The 20,052-nt window shown below is 43.1% G+C and overlaps 2 protein-coding genes across 5 annotated transcripts; one reads left to right on the forward strand and one right to left on the reverse strand.

Moving 5' to 3' along the window:
• Nucleotides 1-4,252: 4,252 nt before the first annotated feature.
• Nucleotides 4,253-13,832, forward strand: TACO1 (translational activator of cytochrome c oxidase I). 3 transcript variants are annotated; one of them, XM_083378015.1, is made up of 7 exons: nucleotides 4,574-4,702; nucleotides 5,569-5,636; nucleotides 7,046-7,283; nucleotides 8,153-8,259; nucleotides 10,136-10,266; nucleotides 10,430-10,607; nucleotides 12,641-13,832. In XM_083378015.1, the coding sequence occupies exons 2-7, from the start codon at nucleotides 5,595-5,597 to the stop codon at nucleotides 12,839-12,841; spliced, it is 897 nt and encodes a 298-aa protein (XP_083234141.1). In that variant the 5' UTR covers nucleotides 4,574-4,702; nucleotides 5,569-5,594; the 3' UTR covers nucleotides 12,842-13,832. The 3 variants fall into 3 exon arrangements, with proteins under 3 accessions (XP_083234142.1, XP_083234143.1, XP_083234141.1); XM_083378016.1 differs by lacking the exons at nucleotides 4,574-4,702; nucleotides 5,569-5,636 and adding an exon at nucleotides 4,253-4,369; XM_083378017.1 differs by lacking the exon at nucleotides 5,569-5,636 and having other exon boundaries at nucleotides 4,556-4,702.
• Nucleotides 13,833-14,826: 994 nt separating this feature from the next.
• Nucleotides 14,827-19,703, reverse strand: TBRG1 (transforming growth factor beta regulator 1). 2 transcript variants are annotated; one of them, XM_083376761.1, is made up of 2 exons: nucleotides 19,667-19,703; nucleotides 14,827-17,799 (listed from the first exon to the last, which is right to left on the reverse strand). In XM_083376761.1, exon 2 carries the CDS (start codon nucleotides 17,753-17,755, stop codon nucleotides 16,730-16,732), a length of 1,026 nt encoding a protein of 341 aa, XP_083232887.1. In that variant the 5' UTR covers nucleotides 17,756-17,799; nucleotides 19,667-19,703; the 3' UTR covers nucleotides 14,827-16,729. The 2 variants fall into 2 exon arrangements, with proteins under 2 accessions (XP_083232887.1, XP_083232888.1); XM_083376762.1 differs by lacking the exon at nucleotides 19,667-19,703 and adding an exon at nucleotides 19,416-19,652.
• Nucleotides 19,704-20,052: the final 349 nt, after the last annotated feature.

Raw genomic sequence — 20,052 nt, forward strand, 5'->3', positions numbered from 1 at the left:
ACTCTTTTTCTAGCCATCGATAGAAATTACCCCATTTTCTAAAATACTCTGAGTCTTCTTTTTCTTTTATCTTTAATCTATCCATTTCTGCACACTCTAAAATTTTCTAAATTAGTACTTCTTCAGCTGGTAAATTTTCATTTTTCCAATGTTGGGTACTATTTTGAGTTTTTTTTTAACCATAGCCTGCAGACTCCCCAGCATTGTTCTAAAGTTCATTTTAATCATTAAATGTGTTCGATCAGACCAGGAAAACAATTCCACAGGCAAGCTAAAACTGCTTTTATTGAGACTGGCTACAATAACACAGTCTTGGAAGTCTGATGGTGCTGGTTCTCCCCTTCCTCCTTATAGTTCAGTGAATTAGGGAAATGTCTGCCTGAGTCACTTCTGAATGTCATCTGACTGTTCCGGACTTAAAAATTCTTCCATCCATTTTTGTCTACGTAACAGTTCCCGCATATCTCTATCAGCATCACCTTCCTTGCTTTCTACAGTAAATTTCTGTTAGGTGTGTTTGCCCACCAACATCATATTATGAATGAGCTCAATATATGATGGATTTCAATGGTGTTTTTTTCCTGTTCATATTTTTCACTTCTAATGAAAATGGCATAGTTACTTGCCACAGTTACTAACTGAAGCTACAGTTAGTTGCTTTACAGACAAAGTACTGTAACCACACAAATACTTTCCATTTGAACCACATCAATAATTCAATTACTCCACAGTCTTGTCCAAACATTAATAATAATAATAATAATAATAATAATAATAATAATAATAATAATAATAATAATAATAATAATAATAATAATAATTTAATTTCTATACCGCCCTTCTCCCGAAGGACTCAGGGCGGTGTACAGGGCAACACTATGATAGAATACATGCATAGTGTTAATCAGATAGATTAAGCTCTTTGCACAGTAACCCATCTATTAATAATTTTTGGTTTTATAAATCTTATTACAGTCGTTAATTTATGTTTTCTGTTTTACTCAGTTATGCAACTGCCAGTGTTCACATAAATGTGTTTGTGCATTGCATACATAGATGGATAGTTTTGCCAGGTCCTTAAACAGTCTTTTATAGATACAAAGATATAGATACAAAACAGGTTTTTCCACCACCTTTTGAAGTTTCATTTCTACAAGCAACGGTTAGAGCTGCGTGTTCAGACTGGGAAGTTCAGAAAGGTGATGTGCATATTATACTACTGAAAGACATCTGGCTGTCAAGTAGAATCTTATCCAGGTAAAAAAAAAGTAGCAAGGTTTATCACCCCCAAACCCAAGAAAATAGCCGGTAGCCAAGTTTAGAGAACAGAATTAATTTAGGAATAAGATGAATTCAGGATGGTGCAAATGTAATGCTGCTTTTAATTGAGGTAGGGAGTTCAAATATTTTCTAAAATGTGCTTGGCTACTTTGTGGCTCAATGTGCTGAATATACTTAGCTTATAATGGTTACAGTACTTTAGTACAATACAGTACTTTACAGTGCAATGTGATGTGTGAATCAAAGCAATTGAAAGAACTCAGTAAGCCATGCTTCAGCTAGTCATAGTTTAGCCTATTGCAATTTATGCTGCAAATCCAGTAAGTAAAATTCAGTTATACTTCTTCTTTTGCTCCCTGTCCTTTTGGCAAATATATTTTTTTCTGTGTATTATACTTGGAAGTTCATTCCCCCATTGTTTTGCACATAGAAAAAAATGCAACTTGTAAGAAAAAACATGAACCATATTCTTACTGTGATTTCTACAACGATGTGTTCTTTAGTAGAATATTCCTAGACTACAACTGTATGGCTTAATAGCTCTTACTAGATGATTCTCAGTAGCTATGTTGTTTGGGACAAGTAATGAGCCTGCTTTTTTGATTAATCTAAAGCAGGGGTGTCAAACTCAATTTCATTGAGGGCCGCATCAGCATTGCGGTTGCCCTCGCGGGGCCGGGTGGGTATGGCCAGGGTGGGCGTGGCCTACTGGGTGGGCGTGGCTAGAGTGCGTATGGCCTACTGGGTGGGCGTGGCCAGCTCTACATCGTTCGCATCAAGGGTGCCTATGGGGGCCTGGGCAGGAGTGGGGCAGATCTGAGGGTCTCTGGGCCAGGGCCAAGGCAGTGGGGGCCGTTCCCTCACTGTTTCCAGGATGGCTTCTCGGGCCGCATGAAAGCACTTCGCGGGCCGGATCTGGCCCCCGGGCCTTGTGTTTGACATGTCTGATCTAAAGAGCAAACAAGCTGCACAGGCTGCAGAAATGCTACTCTGAAAATATATTAAGTTACTAACATTTCTGACCTGAAAATTAGAGAAGAAGCATGAAAAAAATTAAGCACAGATATTATATCAGTGGCTAGACACGTGTACCAGTTGAGAATTTATTGCAAAATGATTAGTTTAATGGAAAAAGATTGCTAGCACAAATATCAGTCACATCCCAAATAAGTTTCTATTGCCTGTAATCAGAGATAATCCATGAAATAATTAAGGGCCTTCTCCATTCTTCTAAAAAATGGGGAGTGAAAATTATGTAGCAGGCTTGCATGAAATTCATTGGTGAAAACTGAATACTGTATCCAGTTTTGATCATCACATTATAAAAAAGATGTTGAGACTCTGGAAAGAGTGCAAAAAAGAGTATTAGGAGCCAAAACATATGAAGAACTGTTGCAGGAATTAGGTATGTCTAGTCTAGTGAAAAGAAGGCCCAGGGTGACACGATAGGAGCCCCTCCCAATATTTGAGAGGCTGTCACAAAGAAGAGGGGGTCACCCTAATTTCCAAAACACCAGAAAGCAAGAAAAGAAGCAACGGATGGAAACTAATCAAGGAGAGAACCAATCTAGGATTAAGGAGAAATTTCCTGACAGTTAAAACAATCAGTGGAATGGCTTGCCTTCAGAAGTTGTGGGTGTTTCATCACTGGAGGCTTTTAAGAAGAGACTGGACAGCCATTTGTCTAAAATAGTATAGGCCAGGGTTTTCCGCCTGAGCAGAGGATTAGACAGGAAGGCCTCCAAGGTCCCTTCCAACTCTGTTATTCTGGGAAAAAAATCCTTGCAATCTTATTGATTTACCATATTTCAGTTAAACCACAGGTCTGCAACCCGCGGCTCCGGAGCCGCATGCGGCTCTTTCAGCCGTCTCCTGCGGCTCCCAGTCCTCTGCCATGTGCAGTCCAAAAAAAAAAAAAGTGGGACTAAAAAAAGTTCAATCAATTCAAGGTGCATATCTCGCCTTGGCTCCACTCTTCAGTCAAACCCTGTTCTGTGCATGCGCGCATGTACGCACATGGGCACACATTTTTTGCGGCTCCCAGTTTTTCCTTTTGTGAGGGAACCGGTTCCGAGTGGCTCTTTCACTGTTTCAGGTTGCTGACCCCTGAGTTAAACCAAAGACTTCAAATAGAAAGACAAGTACATCTTGGAGGCCAATAACCCCAGCATGCTGGCTGGGGAATTATGGGAGCTGAAATCCACAGAGCTTAAAGCTGTCAAGGTTGAGAAACAGATTTTTAAGCAAAGGATAAGCAAATGTTTTCATTTGTGATTCTAAAAAGTGATGCTTAGCCTGTCATTAAAGACTACTCTTCTTGCGCAGCCTTTGTGGCTTCTGAACATGTTTTTTTGCACCCCTTAAAACAGTGTCCCAAAATTAGTAATGTGGCATTTGATGCCATTTTGAGGCAGAAAAGGTACAAAAAATGTACCGGGGAGCCAACTTAAAGAAATATTAAATGAGGGGGAAAAGCAGAATAATATCTCCGGAGAAAGAAAAACCTTAAGTCTTACACTTTGCACATCACCATCCAGTCCAGCGTTGCCCTGAGCAACCTCCATTTGGAAATTTGCTCACTAACGCCATATCATTAACTGCATAGATATCACAGAGAAGTCGGGGTCCACCAGTAATTTTATTATTTCAATTATCCTCATCCGCCGTTCCCCTTTGTCAGATGCGATGGGAATTGTAATCCAAATCCTCCGACGACAACCGATTGCCTACTCCTCCTATGCACAAGGCTGTAGTTAGAGGAAACTGCCGTGCAGGACTACCTTTCTTTTTCCAAAGAAAGATTTTTATTCATTGGAGCAACTAAGCAGGCGCCACTTATTATCACTGAGGTCTAGTTCCATTGCTAGTTAGCGGTGAAACACTTCAGCGGTGGAGGATTCTGCACATGCGCAGACATTCACTTGCTCGTGCGGCTTAAATCCGGAAGTGACTTCAGCCACGAAGTTACTCGTTTTCCTCTTCCCTCCCGATCTTTTTCCTTGTGTCTCGTAACCCTTAAGCTTCAATACAAGGAAAGCTGGTCTTTGCAAAGCGGCTCAAGGAATCTTTCTGAGTGAAGGACTGGGGAGTAAGTGTCCGTTGAAAAAAATAAAGGAGGGGAAAAAAATTGGCATTGGAAAATTGATTTGCCGAGAAGAAAGAGTTAATTGCAGGCTCTTCCCTAATGGGGGCGGAGCTTTTAGTGGAAGGACTCTGCAGAATTCTGGGATTTTATTCCTGAGTTACTCCTCCTGGGTAGGTAAGGGGTAGCGGATGGAGAGGGCGGAGTAATGGGTTAATTGCAGGAAATGATGGAAGGCCCCATCCCGACGTTCTCTTTGACACTTAAGTCTTTCCGTATATATTTAGGATCGCCGTGTAAACTGTCTTCCCCGACCTTCTCGGGCATTCTGAAACCAAGGTTAGGGCAGGCAGGTTTATGCCATTACCATTGTTGTTGTTGTTAACTGCGAAGTCATGTCCGACCCATCGCGACCCCATGGACAACGTTCCTCCAGGCCTTCCTGTCCTCTACCATCTTCTGGAGTCCATTTAAGCTCATGCCTACTGCTTCAGTGACTCCATCCAGCCACCTCATTCTCTGTTGTCCCCTTCTTCTATTGCCCTCAACCTTTCCCAGCATTAGGCTCTTCTCCAGTGAGTCCTTCCTTCTCATTAGGTGGCCAAAGTATTTGAGTTTTAGCTTCAGGATCTGGTCTTTCTAAAGAGCAGTCAGGGTTGATCTCCTCTAGGACTGACCGGTTTGATCACCTTGCAGTCCAAGGGACTCGCAGGAGTCTTCTCCAGCACCATAGTTCAAAGGTTTCAATTCTTTGGCGCTCAGCCTTTTTTATGGTCCAGCTTTCACTGCCATACATTGCAACTGGGAAGACCATAGCCTTGAATATACAGACTTTTGTTGACAGGGTGATGTCTTTGCTTTTTAGTGTGGTGTCTAGATCTGCCATGGTTTTTCTCCCCAGGAGCAAGTGTCTTTTAATTTCTTGGCTGCAGTCCCCGTCTGCGGTGATCTTGGAGCCCAGGAAAATAAAATCTGTCACTACCTCCATTTTCCCCCCCATCTATATGCCAGGAATTGAGAGGGCTGGATGCCAGGATCATGGTTTTCTTAATGTTAAGTTTCAACCAAACTTTTGCACTCTCCTTCACCTGCAGCAAGAGGCTCTTTAGTTCTTCACTTTCTGCCATTAGAGTGATATCATCTGCATATCTTAGGTTGTTAATATTTCTCCCAGTAATCTTAATTCCAACTTTTGATTCGTCTAGCCCTGCCATTACCATAAGAAGGGTAAATGCCAAAAGGGGAGCGTGGCTTGTTTTGTAGACAGTATCCTGTATGTATGAAATAAAGAGCAAAACAATGAATCAATATAACAAGAAGAGGGTTCTTGGAAGTATAATCCATTTTTTTTTAAAAAAATAAGGATTTGGACCTTGTTTTGGTGTTATTTTGATAGCTATCCTATTCCTAACACTTTGGACATCATAAATAGATCATTAGGTTTGGTAGTTTTATATTTCGCTATTTTACTGTTTGGCGTGGGAGGGGGAACTCCAGAATTTTGCCTAACATTTCTGGAATGTTCAGATAAACTATACACGTGGGTATACCTTTTGGGGAGGTTATCTGTAATTATCCCACTCCCAACTGAGCCATTTTTATGGTGTGGATCTGTTTTTGGAAAACTATTTGGTAACGGGGCTCAAGGGGCAGGATTCGAAGCTGGGACAGTTGAGTTCTAGTCCTTCCCTAACTATGAAAGTCAGCTGGGTGACTTTAGATCAGTTGTTAGCCAAAGGAAAAACTACAAAACTAAAAAAAAAAGAAATTAAGAAATTAGATGATGGGATTTACCAGAGGGAATATTTAAAAATTAAACATCTGTTTGAATATGGTTAAAGAAATAGAAAGATTTGGGATATAAATGAAGATTAGTTTAAGAGGGACGAACCCTTCAAGTAATATAGTTTTTTTTCTTTCTTTTGTGTTTTGTTTTTTGACATGAGAAATATAAAAACGTTGGGATGGTTTATATAAAAGAAGTGTTTTCTTTTCCCCCCTCTTTTTTAAAATATGAGAAATGTAAAAGTGTTGGGATGGCTTGTATGAGAAAAAAGACTTAAATACTTAAGTGTAACTAATTTGGAGAAAATCTTAAATCAGTAAGAATGCTTTGAATATTGTGGGGAAAACAAATTTAAATAAGAATTTTGTAAACAGGATCTATGACGAGACAAGATGTTCAGTTAGAAAAGCTTTATATTGATGGGGTTATTATTTGCAGAAATATGAGAAAAATGTCTACATTTAATTGTCATTTATTCATATAATAAATGTATTAATTTAAGTTTGGCAAAAGAGAATATTATTGGAAGAAGAAAAGCAAAGCCATTATATGGACTATAGAATTATAGAAATTAATTATTATTGATTGTTTTCTAAATACTAACCCAAACAACACACTGTTTAGGAAATATTAAGGTGATTATGTTAAAAATCAATAAAACATATATTTTTTAAAAAATAAATAAGTGGCATGCCCCTTCTGAAAATGTCATTAAGAAACCTGTATGGATTTGTTCCTATGGTCACCAAGAATTAGGATTGACTTAATAGGACACTGCCACCAGATTTATATATAAATTATATTTATTTATTTATTATTTAAATAAATATATGTAGATTATATGTTCTTCGAATGTCTCCATGGTAATTTTCCTTCATATTCTCTTTTGTTCGAAGGTCTGTGGCCAATCCAAAATCATGTCCGTGGGCTGCATTTACACACGGCTGGGTGTTCTACTTCGGCCACCCCGTTTGATGCTTTTCCATCATCCCAGTTGTGCCATCCATGCCTCCAGTGCCGCACTTGCTGGACACAACAAGTGGTCCAAAGTCAAGCATATTAAGGGTCCTAAAGATACTGCACGTTCCTTGGTCTTCCAAAAACTTACCATGATGATCCGTTTTGCTGTGAAGGGTACGGATCCAATATTTCACTGGCTTTTTTTACAATCAAAGTGAAGACTCTTAAGGACAGCTGTGGCTAAGCCACAATATGACATGAAGCCATCATGTGTTTGGTTTTGATGGTAGCTCAATGTGTTGTATGAATCCAGCCATTTGTGATTTGTGATTTACCATATGGAAAACCATATTCTAGGCAATAATTGTTGGACAAACGTTTGTTAGCTAGGTGTGGTTCTTGTGCTAACTTGTCTAAAGTGAGGGACTTGCAAAAAAGGCAAGATTGTGACATGTATCACTGTTTTCTGGCGAGCAGAACTGTCCTTTTTGCCAAGTTTGTTAGGATGAGACAATGACCAAACAGTTTGGTCTAGTGATTAAGGCACCAGGCTAGAAATTAGGACTGTGAGTTCTAATCCCACCTTAGGCACAAAAACCAGCTGGGTGACTTTGGGCCAGTCACTTTCTCTTAGCCCAACCCACCTAACAGGGTTGTTGTGAGGAAAATTGGAGGAGAAAAGAGTATTGTTTCTGTTTGCTGCCTTAATAATAAAAATGCTGCCTTAATAATAAAAATGGGATAAAAAATGAATAAACCGGAGCTGTGAAACATGTTGCTCCCTATTTGCACTGAATGAGCTCTTCAGATTTAAAAGAAGACATTCTGCATTTAAAACTAGGCTTCTCCTGAATGTTCTCTCCTTAATTACAACAGTTGGAAGAAACCATGCTGTGCACATCCTTAATTATGTATAGTTGAACTCGGCTTTCTTGCACTAACTGAACAAAATTCTCTTTTATTTCCAGTTTCCTTAAATGTAGTGTAGTGCTTCCTAAGCTAATGATAATGATTGGCCATCTCTTTCTGCATTGCCTTTTCAGAAGGAGGACCCAACCCACATCTTAACACTAATTTAGCCAACATTATTGAGGTGTGTCGAAGGAAGAATATGCCAAAAAGCTCTATTGAAACAGCCATCTCTGGCGCGGTAGGTTTATGAGTCACTGGGGGGGGGGTCTGCATAAAGGAATGGCTATAGCCAAAGATGTACAATACAAGCTATGACAATGGCAAAATGATGGTGGTGTCATCCTGTTGATAAGCCACATGGCATCATTGACAAGATAAGACTTATATACTTAGGTCAGAATACAAGACTTGATTTGTGTTATTTACTCCACGATATAACAACAAATGTGCCTTCCACCACACCCTTCCCTCTGAATGTCCCTGCTGACTCCTTTGTGAGCCAACGATAGTAGCAAAAAAGGGAAACGTTGCATCTGTTTGGGGGCAAAACAGTTATTAGGACCAGCCAGCTTTTGATCTGTTTTGTGGTTTTTTTTATTGCTGTTCCTTTGTGGAGTTTGTACAGCACAAAAGCAAGTTAGAAATATCTTTAAGGAATACATTTTTAACGGATGCATTGAAGAACACTTGAAGACCAATTGGAAGCTACAACTGGTCCAGAACAACAATAGCATGTGCTGAATTAGGTGTTCCTTAGGTTTGGCCATATTACATTTCTGTTGTTTGAGCTGCACTGGCTCCCAGCTTCCTTCCAGGTACAATTCAAAATGTTGGTTATCACTTTTAAACCCTTCATGGAATAAGACCCAGATACTTGCAGGACTACCTGCTCCTCAGAATAGCTGCCTATCCTACCATATCAGATAGGCAGGCATATTCCTGGTCCCTTCCCTGAAATCTTGCCATCTAGTGGCACTTCGGAACACCCTCTGGTGATTTGGCAGGCCCTTTTTTAGCTTTTTGGTATGCTACCAAAAGCTGGCTTGTTACCCAGATGCTAGGATGTTGTTGTTGTTACTTGCGGTCGTGTCCGACCCATCGCGACCCCATGGACAACGTTCCTCCAGGCCTTCCTGTCCTCTACCATCTTCTGGAGTCCATTTAAGCTCACGCCTACTGCTTCAGTGACTCCATCCAGCCACCACATTCTCTGTCGTCCCTTTCTTCTCTTGCCCTCAACCTTTCCCAGCATTAGGCTCTTCTCCAGTGAGTCCTCCCTTCTCATTAGGTGGCCAAAGCATTTGAGTTTCAACTTCAGGATCGGTTTGATCGCCTTGCAGTCCAAGGGACTCGCAGGAGTCTTCTCCAGCACCATAGTTCAAAGGCCTCGATTCTTTGGCGCTCAGCCTTTCTTATGGTCCAACTTTCACAGCCATACATTGCAACTGGGAAGACCATAGCCTTGACTATACGCAGTTTTGTTGGCAGGGTGATATCTCTGCTTTATAGTGTACTGTCTAGATTTGCCATGGCTTTCCTCCCCAGGAGCAAGCGTCTTTTAATTTCTTGGCTGCAGTCCCCATCTGCGGTGATCTTGGAGCCCAGGAAAATAAAATCTGTCACTACCTCCAGCATGGGGAAGAAATGGAGGTAGTGACAGATGCTAGGATAGAAGGAGGATATTTAGATTGGTTGTGGGGCATCTCAAGGAGATGACGTAAGCCAGGCATCTTCAAACTTGGCCTTTTTATGACTTGTGGACTTCAACTCCCAGAATTCCTCAGCCAGTGTGCCTGGCTGAGGAATTCTGGGAGTTGAAGTCCACAAGTCACAAAAGGGCCAAGTTTAAAGACCCCTGACATAAGCATTTCATTTTTGTTTTTATGGCTCTGTGGTCTATGATTTTGCACTTACTGCTTTCATTGTTGTGAGTCGCCCAGAGTTGTGTTTAAGGTACGTGGCCATACAAATCTTTTAAATAGATAAACACATTTGGTTCCCGCTTTTGTTAAACTGCTTTAAAGGGGCAGCTGGGGACCATATGCCTGATACTTGAAATGATGGGGAAGATGATGTGGTTTGGTGATGGTTACCATTATTAATTTCTTCGGCAGGAGAAGATGAAATCCATCTATCACCTCTGCAGCATCCGAGGTCCAGGTGGCGCATCATTCTATGTCGAAATACTGACAGACAACTTAAAGAGGACTTCCAATGAAATCCGACATCTTTTAAACAAAAATGGGTTAGTGCAACCTAAGGAGTGTTGGCTGGCTAGTTTGCAAGAGGTAGGAGGTGGGGGCGTGCAAGTTTAATGGGGATTTGTAGTCCTTTCACATCAGAGACTGCAGAGGTTCTAGCAAGCCACTGCTTAATAAGTCTTAGGCTAAAGACTTGGTTCCTTGCAGGGGGATCATTGCCGAAGGGCTTCACAATCATTTTGAAAAAAAGGGGGTTGTGACTGTCAGCAAGGAAGACAAATCCGGCAGTCCTGTCAGCTTGGATCAGGCACTTGACTTGGCAATTGAAGCCGAAGCTGAAGACGTCCAGGAAGAAGAAGAGGAGGATGAGAAGGTGGTGCTCAGGGTGAGTTGAAAGGGTGGGTTTAAATTTAGCGAAGTAAGCGGCACACATTTCCACTCTTTTAAAAAAAATGTTGCACCCCAAATGGTTGACCTAGCAAGGAAGTGAGGACAAACGTTTAAAAGATTTTGAGTGATTTCACAAAGCTACTTACACGGTTTGGGCTGAGATCACCAGAAAAACCCCAAGACTGAGGAAAGTGGGGGGGAAACTCTTCAAGTGAAAAAAAATGGTAAATTCCCTGTAATTTCTGAGAATATTGCCCATAACGTCCATTGTCACTAGGGTTGAGCTCAAGCTGGGGAGTCTTTATAACAAAATCATTGGCTTGACGCTGAGTTTCAATGGCACTGCATGGAGGGGACTGTGGACTACAAAAATGAGTGTGTGCATGCAGGGTGTGTGTGTGGCCAAGAGAATCTTGGGGTTAAAGGTGTTTTTGTACAACTGATAAAATTTCAGATGGCTTAGGAATGGTTCCCTGTGCAAGACTATAGGTAAGTCCTTGAGTTACGACTGTAATGGAGCCTGCCCATTAAGGTTGTCAATATCAGTGGTTGCAAAGCAGATTGGTCAGGGGAATCACCAAATTTTATGGCTTTTTTTGCAGATGTCATTAAGCAAATATCACTAAGCAGACACTGCAGTTGTTAAAACGAACTCATTGTTTGCTATAGACCATTTTTGCTGAATGCAGCGAAACGGTCATAAAATATAGTTCATGTGACCACAGGGCAGGGGAGCAACCATTAGAACTTCGGATGCCGGTCCTAAGTCCCCTTTTTCAAGTAGATCGTAACTTCAAACTGTTACTAAGCGATCAGTCGTAAGTCAAGGACTACCTATACATTGTGGCTCTTGCCCATCCTTATCTCACCAAGATAGCAAACCCCCCAGGGAGATGCATGCTAGAGGAATATAGGACTGGGTCATTGCAAGGTAGCACTCTGCAATCTCTCACCTGGGCAGGATGTGCACCCAGCAGGTAGCTGATCGTTGATTTCCACCAAGTGCATGCCAAGCTCTGTCAGAATTCACTCCCGATCAGTCTGAACTAGACTCTTTCTGTCTAGACCACGGATCGGTAACGCAAGTCTTTCAGCCTTCTCCTGCAGCTCGGAGAACAGCGTGAGTTACACAGAGAGAGAGAGAGAGAGACAGAGAGAGGCACTTGTGCTTCCCTTCTCTCTCTCTCTCTCTCTCTCTGTCTCTCTCTCTTTCTCTCTCTCTTTCTCTCTCTCTTTCTCTTTCTATGTAACTCACACTGTTCTCCAAGAAGCTGACAAGCTTATTGGGCAGGGCTCCTGCCTTTGCTGCATCTCCACAGGAAGCAGCAAAAAGCAGCAGCTCTCAAGGGCAGGAGAGCCAGCCCAATAAAAATGTGTGTCAGCTTGTCCGAGAACAGCGTGAAGCCAGCTTGCCTGGTGAGCAGAAGATCGGAGAGAGGGTGAGGGGGGGGAAGAGAGAGGGAGGGAGGGAAAGAGAGGGAGGGGGAGGGAGAGAGAGAACTCATGCACAGCAGCCTCAATTTCTTTTTAATTAAACTCTTCAATCAAGTTTTTCCCCCCCCCTTGTGTGTGCGTGTTTTGTGGCTCCCAGTGTTCTTTTCTCTCTGGGAAACGGGTCCAAGTGGCTCTTTGAGTGTCTACGGTTGCCGACCCCTGGTCTTGACAAAGAACAAGTTATAACAGCAACCGTGATCTAAATATGTAAATTCCTTGACTCCTGCAGATTAGTCTCCCAAAGAGTCTCCTCCTCCCCCCCCCGACTGTTGGAGAATCCCGGTGCATGGTTATAACTATTAGAACTTTTTAGATTTGATCAGGTGTTTTAGGTTTCTAGGCACTGGCTATAACGCAGGCATGTCAAACTGCTGGCCCACGGGCCGGATGCGTGATACTGAAAGCGTGCCCACCCCATTGCCAGCCATGGGGAAAAAGTCATGATACGTCGCACATCGTCACATGACGTCGTGAGTTTGACACGCCTGCTATAACGCTATATTTTTTCCTCCTTTTGTCTTCTCCATTGCTTAGTTTATTTCCGCTGTGTCCACCTTGCACCAAGTACGTGAAAAACTGGAGTCGCTGGGTCTTTGTTCGTTGTCTGCTGGCCTCGAATTTATCCCAATTGTCCATGTCCAGCTATCAGACCCAGAGATGGAAGGGGCCGCGAGGTTGCTAGAGGCCCTTGAAGACCACGTAGATGTTGTTCGGGTATACAACAACATTGCATAGTTTTACCAGCATACCTCCAGAAGCTACTGAAGCCTTACCAGCTAAAGTCTGGTATTATTTTCTCCCGATCCAAACCAAGACTATTAATGGTAAATGTGGTTTGCTATGTTTCTGACATGCCCGTGTGCCTCTTTGCCCTCCTCTTCAAGTTCCTTGTCAGAAGACAACCTAACGGCATGTACCAAATCTGGATGCTAGAAAAGTGCTGGAGCAAGACGTTGGGCAACTCCTGCCAGAAATATCTGGGATTGGTTACTAACTTCCATTGGAGGACAGTGTGGTTGTCTCATTAGCACCTCAATATAAGAAACCAATCATATCCAAACAGATAATTCCCAAGCCAACAGCGATACGTTGACTGAAAGTTCAGTAATCTTGAAATAACTGCATACGTTCTTGGTTCCATTTTTCCTGAGCTGTTGGGAGATAGTTCTGCCGCCTTCAAGCATGCAAGCTCGTAAAAAAATCTTTACACACACACACCCCTACACACCTGAATTTATGTGTGATGGAACCAGTTTGGATACATACTTTGCTGCTTTGGGATGCCTCCACGAGGGACAGTAAATGCATCCAAATAGCCATTCTGAATCACACTAAAGCATTTGTCCTGAAGAATCATTTCACATCTGTGTTGCTAGGATCAGCATCACTTTGCTTTTCTCCTTAGATCAATTTGTTCAGAAATATTAATACAGAAACAAAGCTGGTATGTAAATGTCTATTTGCATTGATAATTGTGCATCCAGATATATTTTTAAAAAGGCCGTTTGGTGTAGGGTTCTATCAAATTTGAGAAAAAAGTGCATTTTGTAGTTGTGCGTCTGGCGTGTCTATCATGTGTACAGGTACTCCTTGGCTTATGACCATAATAGGAGCCTGCCATTACAATCGTAGGTCATAATGGTCGTAAAGCAGTTCACCCATGTGAGTGACTGAGTTTTACTTTTTTTGTGTCACTCAAGTGAATGCAAGAGTTATAAAACTAACATATTGTTTGCTGTGGGCCATTTTTGTGGAAAGCCTAAATATATGGGGGGAGGGCACAGCTGCCAGAACTTCAAAACCATGTCATAATACCTTTGGGAATTGGGGGGGGGCGTCCACTGCAACTTCAAACAGTTGCTAAGCAACTGGTCATAAGTTGAGAACTATATACATGAATGCTGATGAATGTGTCTGTAAACATCTGCATATGTCACAATTGATTTGCAGATAGGATTATGAGCCTATACATTACACATTGGGAAAAGAAATCCTTTTCTTAAACGGAGAATTCATTATCAGATGAGTGACATTATTTTTTGTATTTAGGTAAAGGTTCCCCCGCACATGCGTGCTAGTCATTTCCAACTCTAGGGGCCGGTGCTCATCTCCGTTTCAAAGCCGAACAGCCAGCGTTTGTCCGAGGACGTCTCCGTGGTCATGTGGCCGGCATGACTAGACGCCAAAGGCGCACGGAACGCTGTTACCTTCCCACCGTAGTGGTCCCTATTTTTCTACTTGCATTTTTTATGTGCTTTCGAACTGCTAGGTTGGCAGAAGCTGGGACGAGTAACAGGCGCTCACTCTGTTACACGGCACTCAGGATTTGACCCACCAAACTCAGGATTCGAACTGCCAAACTGCCAACCTTCTGATTGACAAGCTCAGCGTCCTAACCCACTGAGCCACCGCGTCCCTTTATTTTTATTATTTTTTGTATTTATATTCTAATTCCATATGCATCATCAAATTTTCTTTATAGGCAAATTTTGAGGCTTAGGACAAAACAGGTTGCAAAGTTGAGGCTTATGGACACAAGAAAATAATGGGGGGGAGGGGGAGAAAATCAAGATAATACAGGCCAGTCACTGTGTGCTTGATTTTGTGTGTGAATTTGTAAGTTGTGCAACCAACAGTGCTTCTCCAATAACGGCATAGATGTGCTCCTGTTCTTCTCTGAAATATACTTTTTTCTAGTATACAGTGGAAAAAGTACAGCAACATTTCAATTTAATTGCTAGTCTGTTAACATTCATACACTACAAAATGGCACAGGAAGGGGAATTTACACAATCAGTTACAACGAGAAGGTATCTTAATACAATATTAGCATGGAGTTGACAGTATCACTGCCTAATGAGCATCACAGAGAAACACAATATACAAAAACTTTAATCGTCACTTGAAGATTATGGGTAAAAGCGGAAATACACCCCATATAAAATTCTACGTGTTAATATCTAAGTGGAACACAAGACACGATCTAACATTACCTTTTCAATGAGGCTATGATGGAAATATTTTGAAACCAATTGCTAGCCCAGCTGCAGGAAAACTCGACAAGTACTGTAGATGTTCATTTAATAGCAAGACGGGGGGTTTTTTTCTACCCAGGCATGTCCTGCTGTAGGCCAGGGTTTGGTAAACTACAGGCTATACGCATTTCGTGTTATCTCATACGGTCCCCAAGTAGTCCTTTGGCTGATTGGGATGACAATGAAGGTTCAGTTTGCAGTATCGGAACATGGAGAGTTATTTGGTTTCCCTAACTTCAGATGTTACAATATCACTGGATGTATTGGCTTAATATAGGATTCTCAAGACTGTTAACTAGCTAGAAAGTCACAAACAAATATTGCTGATAGTCCTCACTTAACATTCTTCAGTGACAGTTCAAAGTTCCAATAATGTTGAATGAATGATACTTATGCCTGGTCCTTGAAGTTATGGCCACTCCAGCACCCCTGTGGTCACATGGTCAAAATTTGGGCACTTGACATGCCACCTGCACATACGAACTCCATCCACCTATCTCCCATCTTTGCCCTCTTGGCTGCTCTCTGCTTCCCTTCCTCCTGTGCTCTGCCAGCAGCTGCAATGCAAAGGCCAAGTCAGGCACACATCATCAGCTGTGGGAGGAAGAGGGGGGTAAGTTGGGGGCAGCAGGGAAAACAGTGGAGCGCAGGACACCCAAAAAGGCAGAGATTGGGATGAGATTATAGATGGAGGGTGATGAGGTGGAAGCAAGTACAACAGGGCAGGAAAAGTGTGCAGTCATCACTTAACAATGTGCGACTGTGACTGTCCAACGTTTTCCATTGCTAAGTGGTGTGGTTATATAATCTTTCACCTAACAGCCACATCTCTTAGCAATGGAAATTTCCGGTCCCAATTCGGGTTTTTAAGTGACGATTACTTGTATAGCAGGGGTGGGCACCTATGGCCCTTTTATGATTTGTGAACTTCAACTCCCAGAATTCCTGAGCTTGCTACAGGTCATAAAGGGGCCGTAGCTGCCCACCCCTGCTATAGAGGGTAGCCAATTTGGAAGGGAACTCATGCATATGTAGCAGTCCTTGCTCCTGGTTACATCTGGACAAGCCGACAGCTTGTTTGTCCAGGCGGAGCGCAGGTGTGGCTTTAGCACATGAATTTATGTACAACGAACTGGACTGGATCCCACTTGGGACAAGCCAATGACTAGATCTTCTGTAGCTCTTCCTCTACAGAACAAACTCTGCTCCAGAATAAGTGAACTGGAAATGAGTGTGGCTGCCTCCAAAATATAGCCACAGTATTGGTAATTTTGCAAAAAGTAAGCAATCTCGGCCCTTTACTCCAAAAAGTTTGATAAACCCTGTTTTCAAGAATTCCATAGCCCCCCCCCCCCCGACTTAAAAGCCCTGATCCCCCTTAGTTTTTAAATTACTTCTTTTCTTATTGGTCCTGGGGAAAACTTAAAAGAGATAAAGCGGGTGCTTGTAAATCTAAAGGGAAAGGGGAAAAAAAACTTCCGAAAATTTCATTCAAGCCCATTCTAGTATCGGGCAACTCTGTTCTCCTTAGAGAGAGAAGCTAGAAAGAAAGGATGACGCAACCTTAAAAGCTGCCCTCTGGCTGTTCTCAATCAGGGTCAGTTTCTGGACTCGGAGAGAGGGGGGACCCAGCCGAAGTAGCACAAGGCAGGAAAAGTTCAGTGTAGCCATTTCCGCAGGGTGGAGAAGGAGAAGCTGCAGGGAAATCTAGATTCATAGACCCGGCCAAAACTTGACTCTGGAAGGCCTCAAAATCAATGCCCGGGTTTCCTGGAGACAGTCCTTCAGGAGGGTGTCCATCATTCGGGCGACAGATCTCAAAGCGGTACCAGCGGTACCCAGCACACTTGTGTGCCCCTGGGCAGCTCTGGACGAGGTGTTGGATTGCGGGGTGTGATAGCCCAAAGAATTCGGCCCCGGCTGGCTCAAGCTGGCCAGCACCCACTGCTTCCAACAGCTGAGCATGGCAGGCATCCGGGGTGGACCCCATTATTACAGCTCCCAGTTCGTCTTCAGGGGCAATTTCGAAGTGTGGCCCGGTGCCCCCGTCCTTGATCTGGCAGGTGTAGAGACAGCGGTGAATTGGCCTGTGGGTGCTGGCAAAAACCCTGGTACTGCAGTACCCCACCGGGTAGATGGCATTCTCCGTGTGAAAACCAGGACGGTCGGAGATGATCTCACCCAGACTGTAGACAGTCAGTGGACCTAAAGCGATAGGAAAAATCGGTCGTCCGGCAGGATCCAAGGGAAGCGGCGGGACCAGTCGGCGGATACCCAGCTCCAGGGGCGCCCTGCGTTTGGATGCTCGGCCATTCTCTTTGCCTTTGCGCTCCCGGCGAATTTTGCGAGAATTTTGCGGCTCATCTGGGGATGGTTGCAGGCTGGCTGCCACAGCTGGTGTGGGTGAGTCGTCTTCAGCCAGGGCTTGTGCTTGCAACAGGCGAGTAAGCAGGAAACGGCGCTCTTCACGTACCCGCAAGTATTTGGCCTCCAGCCGGGCAATCTCATCACACAAGGCTGCGTTCTCGTAAACCAGCACCTTGGCCACACGGCAAAGACGCTGAAACTTCAAGCGATAACGTTCATCCTGGCTTTTCCGTAGGTTTTTCTTCATCGTGGGCTGCAGTAGAGAAGAAACGGGGCAGGCAGTAGATGGCTCTAGGGTGGAAGAAAAGCCCCAAAGACAATTTCAGCAAGTAGGCAAGTATTTCCAGGTCAGTCTTGTCCTAGCAATCAGTCAACCATGCATAAATTATGAATGTGGCAAGCCTGGCTACTTCTAATCAGACACAAGCATATTGTAACGTACAACTGTACCACTGGGGCCTTCTAAAACGAGATTCAATATACTTAAGAGCATAGCTTTGTTTTCACACAAGCAGAAAAAAATGCAGAAAAGGGCAAGTCAAATAATTAAAAACTGCAGCAATTCCAAAGCTTTGGAATACATAGAATGAAGGCTACTGCTAAGCTTGTAAGCTGCCCTGAGTCTTCGGAGAAGGGCGGGATATAAATGGAATAAAAATAAAAATAAATAAAAATAAACATTTTTAAAAAGTAATACAAAATATAGTTCCACAAACTCATGGATCCCAAAGCATCTATTGGCTATCCAAGAAGAAAGAAGAAGCTTAGTACAGGTGGTCCTCATTTAGTGATCACAACTGAGATTGGCAACTCCGTTGTTAAGCAAAGCAGTTAAGTGAAACTGCAACTGCTTACAATCTTACATCAGCTTTCCTTTGCTTTACAGACCTGTGAAGGTTGTAAATGTGATTGGTCACAAAGATACTTCTTCATCACTGTTGTAACTGTAAATGGTCACTATACAATGCAGTTACTAGACAAGGACTACCTGTTTTAGCCCCTGGATGACTGGCTATTGAATTAGATTGTGGGGAAAAACCCTTCCTCTAATTCAGGGGTCTTCAAACTCGTCCCTTTTATGACTCGTGGACTTCAACTCCCAGCATTCCTCAGCCAGGCATGCTGGCTGAGGAATGCTGGGAGTTGAAGTCCACGAGTCATAAAAGGGCCAAGTTTGAAGACCCTTCCTCTAATTCAACATAGGTCCCTCATATGGAGCAGCCACATTCCAGTTTCAAAGCAGTTCCATTTAAACCCCTTTTCACCTTCCCTTTTCCCTTAAAAGTTCAGCAAAACAATTATTCTGGCAAGACATTTTCCTCCACATTTACCTATCCAAAGTGCTAAAAAAAAGTGGGGGGAATTATAGCAAAGAGGAAACTAGAATAAAATAAACAGAAAGGTAAGGACACAGCAATGAAAAATCAGCAACCGACAAGAAGATAAGGGAGAACTGGCTTTGCCCCGAGGTGCCTAAAATAAAGCATGCCAGCTTCATTTATGGGTAATGGGTCCATAAAGCTGTTATCTCTTGGTCACATAGCTGGCTAAGCATTAGTAATCCCAGTACCATAAAGGGACCCCAAGTTGGGAAACTATCTTTAATGGAATTTACTTTTTAAAAAGTAATACAACAGGCATCCACTTTCATGGCTTCCAAAGTGAAAACTGAAACTGAGGGCAGACTAGATCAATTAATTACTGCCATCACAACGGGCAAATAAAGCCCCCCCTCGCATTCCAGTTAAAAAACAATATATCATAGTATTTCTGAAACTTGGCGACTTTTAAGACGTGTGGACTTCATCTCCCAGAATTCCCCAGCCAGCAAGAGGAATTCTGGGAGATGAAGTCCACACGTCCTTCAAGTCGCCAAGTTTCAGAAATGCTGATCTATCAACTACTACCTGGAAATGGAAAGTTATAGCGGTTTGGCCACTGCGGGTGACCAGGATACGAGCGAGACTGGATGCAATTCAGCTGCGGCCCTTCGCACGTTCGTTCTAGCCGGATTTCCCCGCTCTTTTGCTAGAGACGCAGAATTATTCGAAATAAGCATTTGCAATTATGCGATGACTTGCAAAGCATATCATCTGCCCGCCCCGTCCTCTCCGTAATCGAGATTATCATTGCAGAATTCTCGCCCCCGGATTCTCACCCAGAGATCACAGCAACCCGCCTTCTCAGATCCCGGAGCAGGAAGCGGAAAGAGCGAAGGCTACGAGATCCCTCCCGCCGCTGCCTTGCTCTGCTGCTGGCGTAACTCTTTCCTTGCTGAGGAAGGATTAGCGCCTTCTCGCGGCTGGCAAACTTGGCCCTTTTACGACTTGTGGACTTCAACTCCCAGAATTCCTCAGCCAGCGTACTGGGCTGAGGAATTCTGGGAGTTGAAGTCCACAAGTCGTAAAAGGGCCAAGTTTGAAAGACCCCTGGCCTAAGGAGTCCTCGCAGCTGGGTCTCTGGCAGAGGAGCCTCTGCAGTTGCTTCTGTCTGGCCCTGATCAATGCACAGGAATCATGTGGCAACTTTTTCTTCTGAAGGAGT

The sequence above is a fragment of the Vipera ursinii genome (genome assembly GCF_947247035.1).
Source record: "Vipera ursinii genome assembly, chromosome: Z".
Taxonomy (NCBI): domain Eukaryota; kingdom Metazoa; phylum Chordata; class Lepidosauria; order Squamata; family Viperidae; genus Vipera; species Vipera ursinii.

Bases quoted from the DNA above. Each gene is read 5' to 3' on its own strand.
- TACO1 (XM_083378015.1), top strand. From the start codon at position 5,595: ATGCCAAAAGGGGAGCGTGGCTTGTTTTGTAGACAGTATCCT. The intron at 7,284-8,152 runs GTACGGATCCAA...TTGCCTTTTCAG, and splicing joins GATCCGTTTTGCTGTGAAGG to AAGGAGGACCCAACCCACAT. The intron at 8,260-10,135 runs GTAGGTTTATGA...TTTCTTCGGCAG, and splicing joins AAACAGCCATCTCTGGCGCG to GAGAAGATGAAATCCATCTA.
- TBRG1 (XM_083376761.1), bottom strand. From the start codon at position 17,755: ATGAAGAAAAACCTACGGAAAAGCCAGGATGAACGTTATCGCTTGAAG.